We start from the raw sequence: 14,725 nt of genomic DNA on the forward strand, positions 1-14,725 counted from the left end.
TAGATGTATCATTCAGTAGGAGCTAGATTACTTGCTTGGTCTCTCTCTTTGTCTCCTGAGAGAACACACACAAAGAGCCAAAGCAAAACCCTTCCCCCCACATATTTGAAAGTATCTTCTCCCCTTATTGGTCCTTTTGGTCAAGTGCCCCCAGGTTATCTGAGCTTCTTAACCCTTTACAGGTAAAGGAGGGATTTTATGCTACCCTTAGCTGTATGTTTATGGCAGAGGCCATGGTGGATCTGGAGTATTGTTCCAGTTTTGGGCCCCCCACTACAGAAAGGAAGGATGTGGACAAATTGGAAAGAGACCAGCGGAGGGTGACAAAAATGATTAGGGGGCTGGGGCACATGACTTATGAGGCGAGGCTGAGGGAACTGGGCTTATTTAGTTTGCAGAAGAGAAGAGTGAGGGGGGATTTGACAGCAGCCTTCAGCTACCTGAAGGGGGGTTCCAAACAGGATGGAGCTCGGCTGTTCTCAGTGGTAGAAGAGGACAGGACAAGGAGTAATGGTCTCAAGTTGCAGTGGGGGAGGTTTAGGTTGGATATTAGGAAACAGTATTTCACTAGGAGGGTGGTGAAGCACTGGAATGGGTTATCTAGGGAGGTGGTGGAATCTCCTTCCTTAGAGGTTTTTAAGGCCCGGCTTGACAAAGCCCTGGCTGGGATGATTTAGTTGGATCCTTTTCAAAGCGAGCTGTTCTTATAACACAAATCCGCATGCTTTGTCCTTTAGTTGATCAAAAAGCAGTTGGTGAGTTCCATCAAGGGACTGCAGAAACAGTATGTGACCTCTGATGCCGTTGTAACCAGTGACACTGACGATGCTAATGCCCTGTGCTGTGCACTAGAGGCTGTGTTTGTGCATGGACTGAAGGCGAAGTACATAAAAACAGACGCTGGAGGAAAAGTGAAAAAACCATGTGGCCGTGCACCTCTTCCCCAGCCTGTCTTCTGGGGCTTGCTGAAAACCATCACGCACAGGTGAGGAGCTTCCATCTTACAGTCACTTACAGCCTGTTGCATTCCTTGGTACATTTACATAGGTTAAAAGCCACACAGTTCATGGAGCAGTCAATAGAAACATGGCCAACTCAGAAGAACTAACTCCTCCTCATCCCACCTTCTCTCAGAATACTTCACCCCTTCTGCCAGGAGCTTGAGGGAACACAGACCATGGAAGGGGTCTGGAAGATCAGCAGATTTGGGTTGTGTGGGACCAATTAGGGAAGCAAGTGCCAGAGTAAAGGGACCCCTTGTGACCATACCCTTTCCTCAGCTCCCAGATCTTAATCACTTAGCGCATCCCAGTTGTTGGGATGGGTCATAGGGAAGCAAGTGGCCCCTAAGGGTACCTCTACACTGCGATAAAAAAACGTAAGACTCAAAGCCCACGTCAGTTGACTCGGGCTGCAGAGCTGAAAATTGCAGTGTGGACATTCGGGCAGGAGCCCTGGCTCTGAGAAACTCACCCACGTGGGGTCTCAAAGTCCTGGCTCCAGCCTGAGCCCAAACATCTGCACTCTAATTTAATAGCCCTGAAATCTGAGCCCAAGTCAGCACAGAGGAGCATGCTGCTAGTGGAGAGTCAGAAACTGCTCCTGGCTGGCAGGGGAGCACTGCGTGGGGGAAGAGGGGGTGGTCCAGATCTCTCCCTGCTTCCTACTGGCAGAGGAACTTGGTCGGGGGGTGGCGGCGACCTCCTGCCAAGCGCTCCGTGCATCCAGGTCACTTTCCCCAGCTGGGCTCTGCTCTCCTGTCCTCCCCTTACGCAGTCCAGGTGGGGAAAGTGACCTGGATGCACGGAGCGCTTGGCAGGAGGTCGCTGCCACCCCCCGACCAAGTTCCTCTGCCAGTGACCTGGATGCAGTGACCCCTGACACCACTTCTTGCTCCCCCCCCCCCTCACAGCCCCTTAGGAGGTAGGGAGGAGCAGCGTTTGGGGGTGGGGAGTGAGCAGCAATGCCAGCTGCTCTGTGCGTCCAGGTCAGTTTCCCCACATGGGCACAGGAGGGAGGTGCAGGGGCCAGGAGCAATGGGGGGCACCACACCCATGTGGGCAGGGCACCGAGATACAAGTTCGCCTAGGGCGGCATTTTCCCTCAGGCTAGCCCTGGTTAAGGTTTCATCTACAGTACTGCAAGTTGGAACTGTGTTGTAACCAGGTCAAGGGACATCCTATGGTAAGCAGGCTCCTTGACCCCATTGTTGTCGTAGAGTAGATGGGCCAGCAGATAACTAGAAGCCAGCATGTTTACTGGGACTTTATAGATCAAAATCAGTATCTCAAATTGCACCCAAATGAGGATCCACTGTCCTCTGTTGCTCTATTCAAGAAGCACCGCTAAATAGGGAAAGCGCCAGGGTGTGCTACTTGCAGTTTCCGAGCACATGTGGGAAGCATATAAGACAGTCTACTGAGAAAGTTGGCCACTGTATTTCTAGGGAGTTTATTGCAATGTAAGGTTTCAGAGTAACAGCCGTGTTAGTCTGTATTCGCAAAAAGAACAGGAGGACTTGTGGAACCTTAGAGACTAACCAATTTATTTGAGCATAAGCTTTCGTGAGCTACAGCTCACTTCATCGGATGCATGCCGTGGAAACTGCAGCAGACTTTATTTATACACAGAGAATATGAAAAGATACCTCCTCCCACCCCACTGTCCTGCTGGTAATAGCTTATCTAAAGTGATCATCAGGTGGGCCATTTCCAGCACAAATCCAGGTTTTCTCACCCTCCACCCCCCCACACAAATTCACTCTCCTGCTGGTGATAGCCCATCCAAAGTGACAACTCTTTACACAATGTGCATGATAATTAAGTTGGGCCATTTCCTGCACAAATCCAGGTTCTCTCACCCCCTCACCCCCCTCCCAAAAACCACACACACAAACTCACTCTCCTGCTGGTGATAGCCCATCCAAAGTGACAACTCTTTACACAATGTGCATGATAATTAAGTTGGGCCATTTCCTGCACAAATCCAGGTTCTCTCACCCCCTCACCCCCCTCCCAAAAACCACACACACAAACTCACTATCCTGCTGGTAATAGCTCATCCAAAGTGACCATTCTCCCTACAATGTGCATAATTAAGGTGGGCCATTTCCAGCACAAATCCAGGTTTTCTCACATCCCCCCCACCCCCATACACACACAAACTCACTCTCCTGCTGGTAATAGCTCATCCAAACTGACCACTCTCCAAGTTTAAATCCAAGTTAAACCAGAACATCTGGGGGAGGGGGGGTAGGAAAAAACAAGAGGAAATAGGCTACCTTGCATAATGACTTAGCCACTCCCAGTCTCTATTTAAGCCTAAATTAATAGTATCCAATTTGCAAATGAATTCCAATTCAGCAGTTTCTCGCTGGAGTCTGGATTTGAAGTTTTTTTGTTTTAAGATAGCGACCTTCATGTCTGTGATTGCGTGACCAGAGAGATTGAAGTGTTCTCTGACTGGTTTATGAATGTTATAATTCATTCCACATGTCTATTCAGGGGACACCATCACAGGGCCTAATAACATCAGCCACACTATCAGAGGCTCGTATACCTGCACATCCACCAATGTGATATATGCCATCATGTGCCAGCAATGCCCCTCTGCCATGTACATTGGTCAAACTGGACAGTCTCTACGTAAAAGAATAAATGGACACAAATCAGATGTCAAGAATTATAACATTCATAAACCAGTCGGAGAACACTTCAATCTCTCTGGTCACGCAATCACAGACATGAAGGTCGCTATCTTAAAACAAAAAAACTTCAAATCCAGACTCCAGCGAGAAACTGCTGAATTGGAATTCATTTGCAAATTGGATACTATTAATTTAGGCTTAAATAGAGACTGGGAGTGGCTAAGTCATTATGCAAGGTAGCCTATTTCCTCTTGTTTTTTCCTACCCCCCCCCCCAGATGTTCTGGTTTAACTTGGATTTAAACTTGGAGAGTGGTCAGTTTGGATGAGCTATTACCAGCAGGAGAGTGAGTTTGTGTGTGTATGGGGGTGGGGGGGATGTGAGAAAACCTGGATTTGTGCTGGAAATGGCCCACCTTAATTATGCACATTGTAGGGAGAATGGTCACTTTGGATGAGCTATTACCAGCAGGATAGTGAGTTTGTGTGTGTGGTTTTTGGGAGGGGGGTGAGGGGGTGAGAGAACCTGGATTTGTGCAGGAAATGGCCCAACTTAATTATCATGCACATTGTGTAAAGAGTTGTCACTTTGGATGGGCTATCACCAGCAGGAGAGTGAATTTGTGTGGGGGGGTGGAGGGTGAGAAAACCTGGATTTGTGCTGGAAATGGCCCACCTGATGATCACTTTAGATAAGCTATTACCAGCAGGACAGTGGGGTGGGAGGAGGTATCTTTTCATATTCTCTGTGTATAAATAAAGTCTGCTGCAGTTTCCACGGCATGCATCCGATGAAGTGAGCTGTAGCTCACGAAAGCTTATGCTCAAATAAATTGGTTAGTCTCTAAGGTGCCACAAGTACTCCTTTTCTTATTGCAATGTAGTGAACCCTGTAGTTAAGGTTGTAAAATTGTTGTGGCCTGGGAAGGGACTCAGGAGGCCTGGATTCCATTCCCTGCTTGGTAACCTTGGTCAGGGCGCATCCCCCTTTCTGTGCCTCAGTTTTCCCATCTGTAAAATGGGTATAATGGTACTGATTTTCCTCCATAAAGTGCTTTGAGATCTCCTGATGAAAAGCACTAGATAAGAGCTAGCTGTTCTTATTTGCTATTTTCGTATGCTAATGAGTTTTTTTGAAACATTTACCTTCTGGACAGAATCTTTCAATACTGTGTCTTAGCCCAAAAGCATATGTTTTTGGAAGGTTTCCTCCAGATTCCCTTAGCTGTTTGTGAGTTATGAAAGAGTCAAAGACATCCACTTTTCACACGCTCTGGGAGACATTTTTATGCCTTTGAGCATTTCTGCCTTTGTTTTTAAAAATGAACAAAAAGACCCAAACTCTTTTGCCATGACTTTTAATATGGCTTCAGTGTCACCAACTGAAATGAGAGCTGGGACCAAGCACTAGTGTCAACATTAGATTTTGGGGGGAAATATTTGAAATCTGTTGGTTTTGATTAACCAGTGAGGGGAGGAAAGCAGCTCTGCCACTTTGCAGCTTCCCTGTATCTTTCCCTGCCCAGAGAAGGCGCTGGGCATGCATAGGAGTTGCTGGTGGAACAATGTGCATGAAGGAGCTTGTCATTGAAAACACCTTGTACCTAGTCCAAGAAATGCCTTCACCTTTGGAAAAGAACCAGTCGTGGAGCCAGCTAGTTTTGTATCTCAGCAAGTTTTGCTGCATTTCACAGTATTCTGCAAATTTTACTTTTTAATTCCTGTCAGATAATTAAGTTTGCCTGTTGGCCATTGTGAATATCCAGTCGGGACAACAGAAAATGCTCTCCAGACAAAAGAGCAGCAAGGATGGGAGCTCCTCCCCCATTCTTGCAGAGGAGTGGCAGTGCCTTATGGAAGATGTAGTCCAGCCAGGGAACCCATCCCATAGAGCAGGGGTTCTCAATCTTTTTCTTTATGAGGGCTCTCCCTCCTCCCCCCCACAACCCGCTATAAAAATTCCACGGCCCAGCTATCCCACAACAGCTGTTTTTCTGCATATAAAAGCCAGGGCTGGTGTTAGGGGGTAGCAAGGAGGGCAGTTGCCCGGGACCCCACACGTTAGGGGGCCCCTCGAAGCTAAGTTGATCAGGCTTTGTCTTCAACCCCAGGTGGTAGGACTTGGGGCCCCGGGCTGCAGTCCTGCGCAGCTGGATTTTGGCTATCTGCCTGGGCCGTAAGGAGTCTAATGCCAGCTGTGCTTGGCGGACCCCCTGAAATCTGCTCGCAGCCCCCCAGGGGGCCGTGTATCCAGGGCCGTCCTTAGGCATATGCAGCATATGCGGCTGCATAGGGCAACCGAAAATTTGGGGCACCCCTGGGTCTTAGTGTCCACCCCTCTGCCTCTTCCTATCCCTGTTCTGCAGCCTGGTGAATCTTCGGCAGGAGGGGATCTAGTACTTAAAAGTGAAAAAGCCTTCAAGCTTGCCAGACCTATTAGCATAACACTGAAACTGTTAAAGAGCCATTCAAGTGGTAATGAAGCCATTTAACTGGCATTTGCCAACCCCCAGGTATATACTGCAGTTTCTGACAGGTTTCAGAGTAACAGCCGTGTTAGTCTGTATTCGCAAAAAGAAAAGGAGTACTGCAGCAGACTTTATTTATACACAGAGAATATGAAAAGATACCTCCTCCCACCCCACTGTCCTGCTGGTAATAGCTTATCTAAAGTGATCATCAGGTGGGCCATTTCCAGCACAAATCCAGGTTTTCTCACCCTCCACCCCCCCACACAAATTCACTCTCCGGATGGGCTATCACCAGCAGGAGAGTGAATTTGTGTGGGGGGGTGGAGGGTGAGAAAACCTGGATGAAGTGAGCTGTAGCTCACGAAAGCTTATGCTCAAATAAATTGGTTAGTCTCTAAGGTGCCACAAGTACTGCAGTTTCTGAATTTCCTAACAAAAACAGTTGTGAAATACTGTAATATTTACTCAGAACATGTTAGTCTACAGGACCTTAGTTTAAAATTTGCTTTAAAAATATGTCATTAATGTGTTGCTGAAGATTATAAAATCACATCTCTAAAAAATCCTTGCACAGATTTCTAGATGCACAGTCTGAGTATTCAACTTTAGCCTTAAATGCTTGGATTTTCAGACATATAGTTTTTTAAATAAATCCTTCAAAAGACCACCTTTATCTAAAATACACATGCGAGCCCGGGCTGCCATCAGGCATGGGGGCACCAGTTTAATAATACTGCATAGGGCCCCATAAATCCTGATGGCGGCCCTACCCGGACCCCTGGTTGAGAACCACTGCCATAGAGGTACTGTGACAGCATTTCCAAATCAAAATATTTTGGTTTTCAAGAGTTTGGGCTTTTGATGCAAATCAGTTTTTCCCACAGAAAACAGATGCTTTTTGTGCAAAACCAGAAATCATTGCAGCCCCTGTTTTCCGTAGAAAAACAGTTTTGACTGAAAACTTCCAACAAGCTCTATTTTTTATCATTTTAGAAAGAGACATGAGATGCAGTCAATGGCTAGGAATGCGATGTCTCACTGTGCAGGTCAAATGACGGAATACTAGGAAATGCAAGAGTTAAGGTTCTCTTCCGTGCATGTCTATCTCAGCTTCTGCCCCATCCTGGGGCTGCCTCCCTCCTCCCTGCTGTGCTGCATCTCCTGACCCTCTGTGCTTTGGGAAATGCATCTGCCCCACCCTGCCCCCCAAACTGCTCTCACAGTGCATGTTAACATGTTTTGTTCTTTCCCCCCCTAGAAACATCATTTTAGAGCTGGAACAGTTAAGTTTTATCAGCACGGACGTGGGGCGCTGCCGTGCCTGGTTAAGGCTTGCCTTGAACGATGGCCTCATGGAGTGTTATTTGAAGTTACTGCTTCAAGAGAAGTCCAGGCTGCCTGAGTATTATCAGACATCAGCCCTGCTTCTGGATGCAGAGGAATGTGAATTTCTGCTTAGCTTCTTGCAGGGGTTAACTTCCCTGACCTTCGAATTATCCTATAAATCAGCAGTTTTAAATGAATGGACTGTAACTCCCTTGTCCCTGTCTGGTCTTTGTCCTGTTTCGGAGCTTCTGGAGCATCTAACATCCTCCAGTTCTGAATCCCAGAGAAAGGAGTCCCTGGGTTTGGTCTCACGTTCTTCGGGATCTGATGATATTGAAGTTCAACCCAGCACATTGGCCCTCAGCAAAAATGAGGACAAAAGTAAACGTACGTGCTCCATGCTAAGCCTTAACACTATGGGTTCATCCCAGCTGTCCTCCAGCCTTGGCTCTGATGGCCTCCTGCAGGCCAGCTGCACTAGAAGTCCTGATAGGTGTGAGGAACCCCTGTCGTGTGACTCTGATTTAGGGACAGCAAACGCAGAGGATTTAGACAGATCTCTGCAAGAGTAAGTATCTGAGAATGCTCTTTGCTAAGGGTTTCTTAACCCTCCTCTTTACCCCTGCATTTCATCCTCTCTCTCAGAAGCAGAAAATCTATCATTCTCCCTTTCACATGCCTCTCCCCAAACCATCTTTTCCCTCATGGGTTGTGGAAAGGCAAAAGGAAAGCATGGTTACAAGGCTTGGCTGGAGTCTTCCTGCCAAGTAAAGTGACTGCAGCCCATATCAACTGAAATCTATGGAAGATAGTTGCCTAAATACTTTTGAGGATGTAGGCCAGCCTGGTTAGGCATGAGGTCTAGTTAACTGTCTTTCAGAACACTCCTGCTGGGTGATTGACTCCTGGCTGGTACCCTTGTCTCCTCCAGTAGGAGTCCAGAGATGTAACATCTCCCAAATGTTCATGCAGCTATTTTGACGCTTTATGAGGAAAACATATTTCTGATTTCTCCAATAACGTGGAGGAGCTGCAGTGTTTGCAGCCTGTAAGCAGTTTGTTTGTTTGAATCCTTCTTTTCATTTAGCTATGTAGAACCCCTTGCATGTCAGGACAGAGACAAAATAAGAAACAGTTGGATCGCAAATGTTTTCACTATCACCATAAAAAATTTAAAGGGCATTCTCACCTAGAACTAAGCAGTCTAAGCTTTGGGATGTTGTTTTTGTCTTGGCAAACACACTCTTGTTGAGTTTGGTTTTAAAATGGGGCTGTGGTCAGAAAAGTCACACTGTGGCTATTGTCTTGTCAGCTATGTTTAGATTACTGAGGAAAGGCAACCTTTAACTGCTATCAGCCCTAGAAAGCCAGCATAACTACAGCAGACCATAGTTTGATTCGATTCTGCCTCATGTATCGCCCTCATTAACAACATTGAACATCACCCAATTTTAGATTCCAAAAAAACTTTTCATTTCTTGAGATTATGAGAACCCATTTTGATTTGATTAGGTTAATGATGGAAAGATATTTGGTTTGAGGTTATATTGAGATCAAAATTGAGAACAAAGGAGCATGAAACAGTCTCTTGACTGACCAGAGTGCTGCTGCTAATTGCTTATTACAGCTATGAATACTTACTTTTGTTGGAAATTCGACACACAAACCATAGCTAGGCACATGTTTAATGAGCAAAGTAGTCATGCAAAATTGCAATATGTAATCCTAATACATGTGCAAAGCTCTCTTCTGGGGGACCTACAATAAATAGCATGACTCGGGGTGGCTTAAACACAAACTCCCAAGTATATTCAGGATATGAATAGTTCAAAGGAAGCACCCCAGCTCTTTAGCTGGGCTGGCTTTGAACACTGTGTTCTAGAAAGCAGATTATTTTTACCTGAGCATTTATTTTTCTTATAAATGTGGTGATGCCCGTGAGTGAATGAGGAGCTCTCTCACTTTGACTTGGAGCGGCCATTACGTGATTGTACAGAAAACCCCTTTTTCCAGTCCTCAAGCTTGACACAGAAGCGGTACATCATGCCTCATCTCCAGTAAATTCTAACATGTACGTGCAGGGCTAATACACAAGCAGTTTATCGTAATTGGCACACGTAGACAGCCAAGATGCTGAGATGTGTCACCGTTGGGTTGCACAGAGCCTTCTAAAGAGGAAAGTCAAGTAATGTTAGGGGGAAACGTAGTTTGATTGGTGCAATGGCAGCATTTCTGCTGCTGCTTGGGACTCCAGGTTTCTGAGGTCGTGGAGGATGGACAGCTTGAAGATTTGATGTCCTGGCTCCACCACTTCATCCACCCCAGTGGTCTGGTAGCTGATATCTGTCCCCAGATCTGTGATTTAGTAGCTCTGCTTCAGCCTTCCAGGAGCTCTGGTCATCCATCACTAGCAACTTTTAAATCCGGATTGGTTGCTTTTCTAAAATACATGCTCTAGTTCAAACAGAAGGTAAGGGAAGTCCTGGGGCCTGTGCTGAGCAGGAGATCCAAGTAGATGATCACGATGGTCCCTTCTGGCCTTAGAATCTATGAAACAAGTATAGTGGATTTATTAGAACCTAGACAAATGGCATGGGATAGATCATTTCAGGCTTACAGTACTTCAGGGGCTGAAACCCTCAGGGGACTTATTTTTATAATCACATGACCTCTGGGAACCAATGATGTCTTGTAGCAGACTTTGTTCTGTCTATTCACTTATTTTTTATTTGCCTAAACTTTGTTTTAAGGGTATTGTCTGAATTCAGACAAGCACAGCAAGTCTCTGAACCTACCGAAGAACCGCTCCGTCCTAATCTATTGGCACCTGCCCCATTGCAGCCCGCACTTCCTCCTGCCGTCTCCAGAGCCTCTCACCTGCATTTAAACGTAACAGCGGAGAGCACTCTTTGTTCTGCACCGCTTCCTGACACCGATAACCCACAGTCCATCCATGCGGAAGATCTAGCTAAGGCCAGCAAGATACCAGATCCTCCTTCACATGTTACGGGAATCCAGTTGTTGTCTCAGCCAATCATAACACACAATGGTGCAGCAGACAAAGATTCGTCCCAACAGCTTTACATTATTAAACCAGAGGATAAAGATGGAACCAGTGAGATAAATGGTGATAAGAAAAGCCAAGAGGATCTCAGCCCAGTGACAGAATTCTTTCTTTCACCAGCAACAGCTTGTCCAGTAGGTGTTAACAATTGTTTTTCCATGTTCTTAGATCTTCGCCGCTAATCAAGTCGGGGAAGTGGTTAGGAAGCGTAAAGAGAATGTTGTGTAGAAGGCAATAGAGACTTCTAGGTTGCTGTTCGTTTTAAGTTAAGCCCGACACGCAGTGTGTTTTGGTCTCTTTGTCACTCTGGTACTAATCAAGAATACTGCCACATGGTGCATATGCACAGGTTCACTACAGAGCTGTAGTGAAAAATATTCCTTGCTCCGTACGTACTTTGCTGTAGCTGAAAGGCACACTGCTGCACTGGGCTTTGGAGAAATCAGAACGAATTAAATTACCTGGCAAATGCATCACCAAAAGCTGTCAGAGCTAGGCAGCCAGGTAAGAGCCCAGCACGCATTAAGCACCTACATGAAAGGGTGGCTGGATTTTCCAAAAGGCTCCTCAAACAGTAGCTTCCATTGTTCTTGGTGAAAGGGGATGGACTTCCCTATTCTTCTCAATGGAAGCTGCTGAGTCCTGCTGAAAATCTAGCCCTAGACTCTCTTTCCAATTTGAAAGAACAGTCTGAGAATTGGCATTCCACAATGGTAAGTGAAAGAGAGTTTCTCTTGATTTTTGGTCCTAAGGGAGAAAGCCAAGGAACGATTGGCTGCAGAAATAGATCCCCGCTTTCCAGTGGAAACGATCTGCTTGGTGTTGCTACATGCAACATCAAACATCTGGTCACCGAGGCCAGTGCAGGATAGTTCTCTCCCATGCTCAGTCTAGTTTAAATGTCTCGAGTGAAGGGGTCCCACTACTTCTGTTGGCTTACTGGAATAATCAGCTAGATTTCACTGCTTGGAAATGTTACCTGATATTCAGGCTAAATTGTGCTTTGCTTAATTCCATCTTATGACTCATCATTATATCTTAATGCTTTTACCATATATCCTTAAACCATCCTAAACAATTTCTCTTGTTGATATCTACTCCTTAAAATGCCCAGTGACCATATTACCTATCCCGCCTCTTGGCTGTAGTTTGATTGATCTATTCGTAACTTCTGGATATCAACAGGAAAGTCCATCATGCTTAAATACCTGTTACTGTCCTGCATGAGTCATTCCTGATTCTAGAGTAAACATAATCTTCCTGTTCATTGTGTATCTTGGGGCTGGCTGCCTTGTGTTTGGGGTTTGTCCCTTTACCAAACAGAAGGGACAGTTTTTTTTCCCAAAGAAATAAGTGAGTAAGATTTAGCTCATGGTCAAATTATAAGAATACTTGAAAATTAGATGGAACAATTTAGCAGTGCTCATTACATTAGAACAGCTGTTAAAGTGTGACTAAGGAATTGGTGGAAGATATCACCCAGTTGAACAACTCAGAGATAATCAGTATTTCTTATCATGAACTGAAGAGTCTGTGTATGAAATGGAGAAGTGCCTAATCTAAGGGAATAGGCTTAAACTAGTCTGGATCAGGTGTCTGGGGTTATTGTTCTAGGGTGCCTGTACCTACTTGCAGAACTCCAAGAGAGGTAGGTGTCACTTCACAATACTGATAGAAATTTGCTTCAGGATGGGTTCAAAGTTAATGAGAAAACAATATGTATATCTTTTTCCCCCCAAAATATTGTTTTATTACTTCATATAAAGATTCAGAAGACCAGACATCAGACTAGCAGGGCATGCTCTTTCGTTCCCTTTTTGGCTGAGTCCTTTTCCTTCTCATGCACTTTTAACAGTAACAAAAGTCCTCTTTGCCAGAGGCATTACAATAGGAGGTGCTGGAACAAATTAGTCAATTAAAGAGCAGCACATTACTAGGACCACATAGTAGAGTCTTGAGTTCTGAAGGAACTTGCGAGCAGAGCTGCTGACCAAAATGTGCATCTCAGATTTACCTACAATACTGGAAGGCAGCAAATAAACTACCTGCCTCTTTAAAAAACGTGCTAACAGTGATCCTGGGCTTTTCAGTGATTACAAATAGAATTTTCAAATGCCTAGATTAACATGATAGGACAGGGACAAACAAACATGGCTTCTGTTAATGAAAATTGTCCTTCTCTAATCTACTACAGTTTGAGGGCATCCACAAAATAGAAGATAAAGGAGAACTGGACAAATTCAGACTGGAAATAAGATGTAAATGTTGAACAGGGTGGGTTAATCATTGGAAGAATTTACCAAAGGTTATGGTGGATTCTCCCTCACTGGGAATTTTTATATCAAGATTGCATGTAGGAATTATTTTTTCAAACAACGCACAGTCAACCTGTGGAACTCCTTCCCAGAGGATGTTCTGAAGGCCAAGACTATAACAGGGTTCAAAAAAGAACTAAATAAGTTCATGGAGGATAGGTCCATCAATGGCTGTTAGCCAGGATGGGCAGGGATGGTGTCCCTAGCCTCTCTTTGCCGGGAGCTGGGAATGGGCGACAGGGGATAGATCACTTGATGATTCCCTATTCTGTTCATTCCCTATGGAGCACCTGGCATTGGCCACTGTCAGAAGACAGGACACTGGGCTAGATGGACTATTGGTCTGACTCGGTGGGGCTGTTCTTCTGTTCTTCTTATGTTCTTATCTCTTTTTTTTAAAGATCTGGTCTAGTTCAAACAGAAATTATGTTGGGGAATCCTACAGCCTGTGTTATGCAGGAGGTCAGATTAGAGGATCCAGTGGTCCCTTTTGGCCTTGGAATCTAGGAATCTGTGTAATTTTTTTGTACTTCAAAAAGCCACTTGTGCTGCGTGGGTTTAACTGAGGGCAGTATTTGGTCTTGCAGTTGTGAGAAGACAAGGTCAACTAGAAATGGTCAACGTGATTAAGCTAAAGTACAAGACGAGAAAAGTAGCTCAACTGAGGAGCAAGTATGTAGAAGCAGCTCAGCTTGGATGCAAACTTAATGCAAACACCTCTTCTAAGAGCTCTGCAGCGCAGCACTCAGGGAATGGGGTGGGGGGAAAGGTTGCCTAGTGTTGCTCATTTAGAAGCAGCAATGGCCAGCTGTAGATGGTGTCTCATTAAGTGCTTTGTGATGGTGGAAATGGCAGCTACAAAATTAGGTTTCTTTGATCATGGTGGGCTAAATGGTGGATCCCTTGGGGTGTTTCGGAGGGTGCCGAAAACTTCCTACTCTGACCTCCTGGTGACGAATCTTGTTCAGTTAACTGTATTGACCAAGGAGAGAGAGAGAACTTGTCATGGCCGTGCACTGGGGTAGGACTGACTAACTGACCAGTAATTAGATACAGAGAGCTGTTAGTGCAGCTTACAAACATTTGTAACTCATTAAAAGGTAAATATTCTTGATTTTGTAGGCAGTTAAACCCTGACCTTTATGCATTTATGTACCTGCTTCATTTTATAGATGTGAGCAGACCCACTGCAGTTAATGGTTCCGCTCCTGTGTCAAGTTAAGCGTGGATATGTTTACAGGATCCTGGCCTAAGTTCAATAATATTTCAGTTCTTTTTTTAAATAGAAAAGAAGGAGCTGGATATCAGAAGACGATTTCTACAGGCCTTCTCCAGAAGGGAGCAGTAAAGGCCTAACTGATTCTTATGGGTCCTCTCTTGAGGGGGCCAGAGAAGGCCAGTCCGCAGAACTGATCAGTGCACTCGGTTTGGAGCGACCCCTCTTATCCTCTTCAAAGACTGGGAAGCCCAAGCCATCCCCTGACCAAGAACAAAAGGGCTTCCATGTTGTTCATCGCAGGCAGATCGGTATGTGCATTCCAACCAAGAATGGATCAGTTGGGAAATGGGATGAAAAGTCATCCCAATGAAGAGTTGATGCCCTTTTTTAGCCTCCCTTTCTGCTGTAGGTGCCTATACACTGTGGAGAGCTGGAAGTCAGTTTGTTCTTTCTAGAAACTACCTGGCAAATCCTCATTGTGAAAGAAGTGGTTTACACAACGTTATTCTGATCAGACCAATTCTGAGCAGGTTTAGGTGACACTGTTAATAACAACGGGGCCAGTAGTGGCAGCTATGTTTAGGCTCCCAGTGTTGCTGAGCCCACATTAACAGTGATGGGAAATATTTAGAAAATTTCTCTAGTGTAGAAAAGCCCTAAGGATGCCTTTCTCCTCCATGGCTCA

At 45.3% G+C, this 14,725-nt stretch overlaps 1 protein-coding gene across 7 annotated transcripts in view; it reads left to right on the forward strand.

Moving 5' to 3' along the window:
- PLEKHM1 (pleckstrin homology and RUN domain containing M1) overlaps positions 1 to 14,725 on the forward strand; it is a 54,548-nt gene that overhangs the window by 23,229 nt on the left and 16,594 nt on the right. For 6 of the 7 annotated variants that reach the window (XM_084615730.1, XM_084615735.1, XM_084615732.1 and 3 more), the window contains 4 exons: positions 738 to 985; positions 7,375 to 8,010; positions 10,193 to 10,640; positions 14,108 to 14,348. In XM_084615730.1, coding sequence (XP_084471856.1) covers positions 738 to 985; positions 7,375 to 8,010; positions 10,193 to 10,640; positions 14,108 to 14,348 — 1,573 coding nt within the window. The remainder of the gene's footprint in view (positions 1 to 737; positions 986 to 7,374; positions 8,011 to 10,192; positions 10,641 to 14,107; positions 14,349 to 14,725) is intronic. The other variant, XM_084615736.1, reaches the window with a different exon arrangement.

This window comes from Lepidochelys olivacea (assembly GCF_965140295.1).
Source record: "Lepidochelys olivacea isolate rLepOli2 genome assembly, chromosome: 27".
In the NCBI taxonomy this organism is placed as follows: domain Eukaryota; kingdom Metazoa; phylum Chordata; order Testudines; family Cheloniidae; genus Lepidochelys; species Lepidochelys olivacea.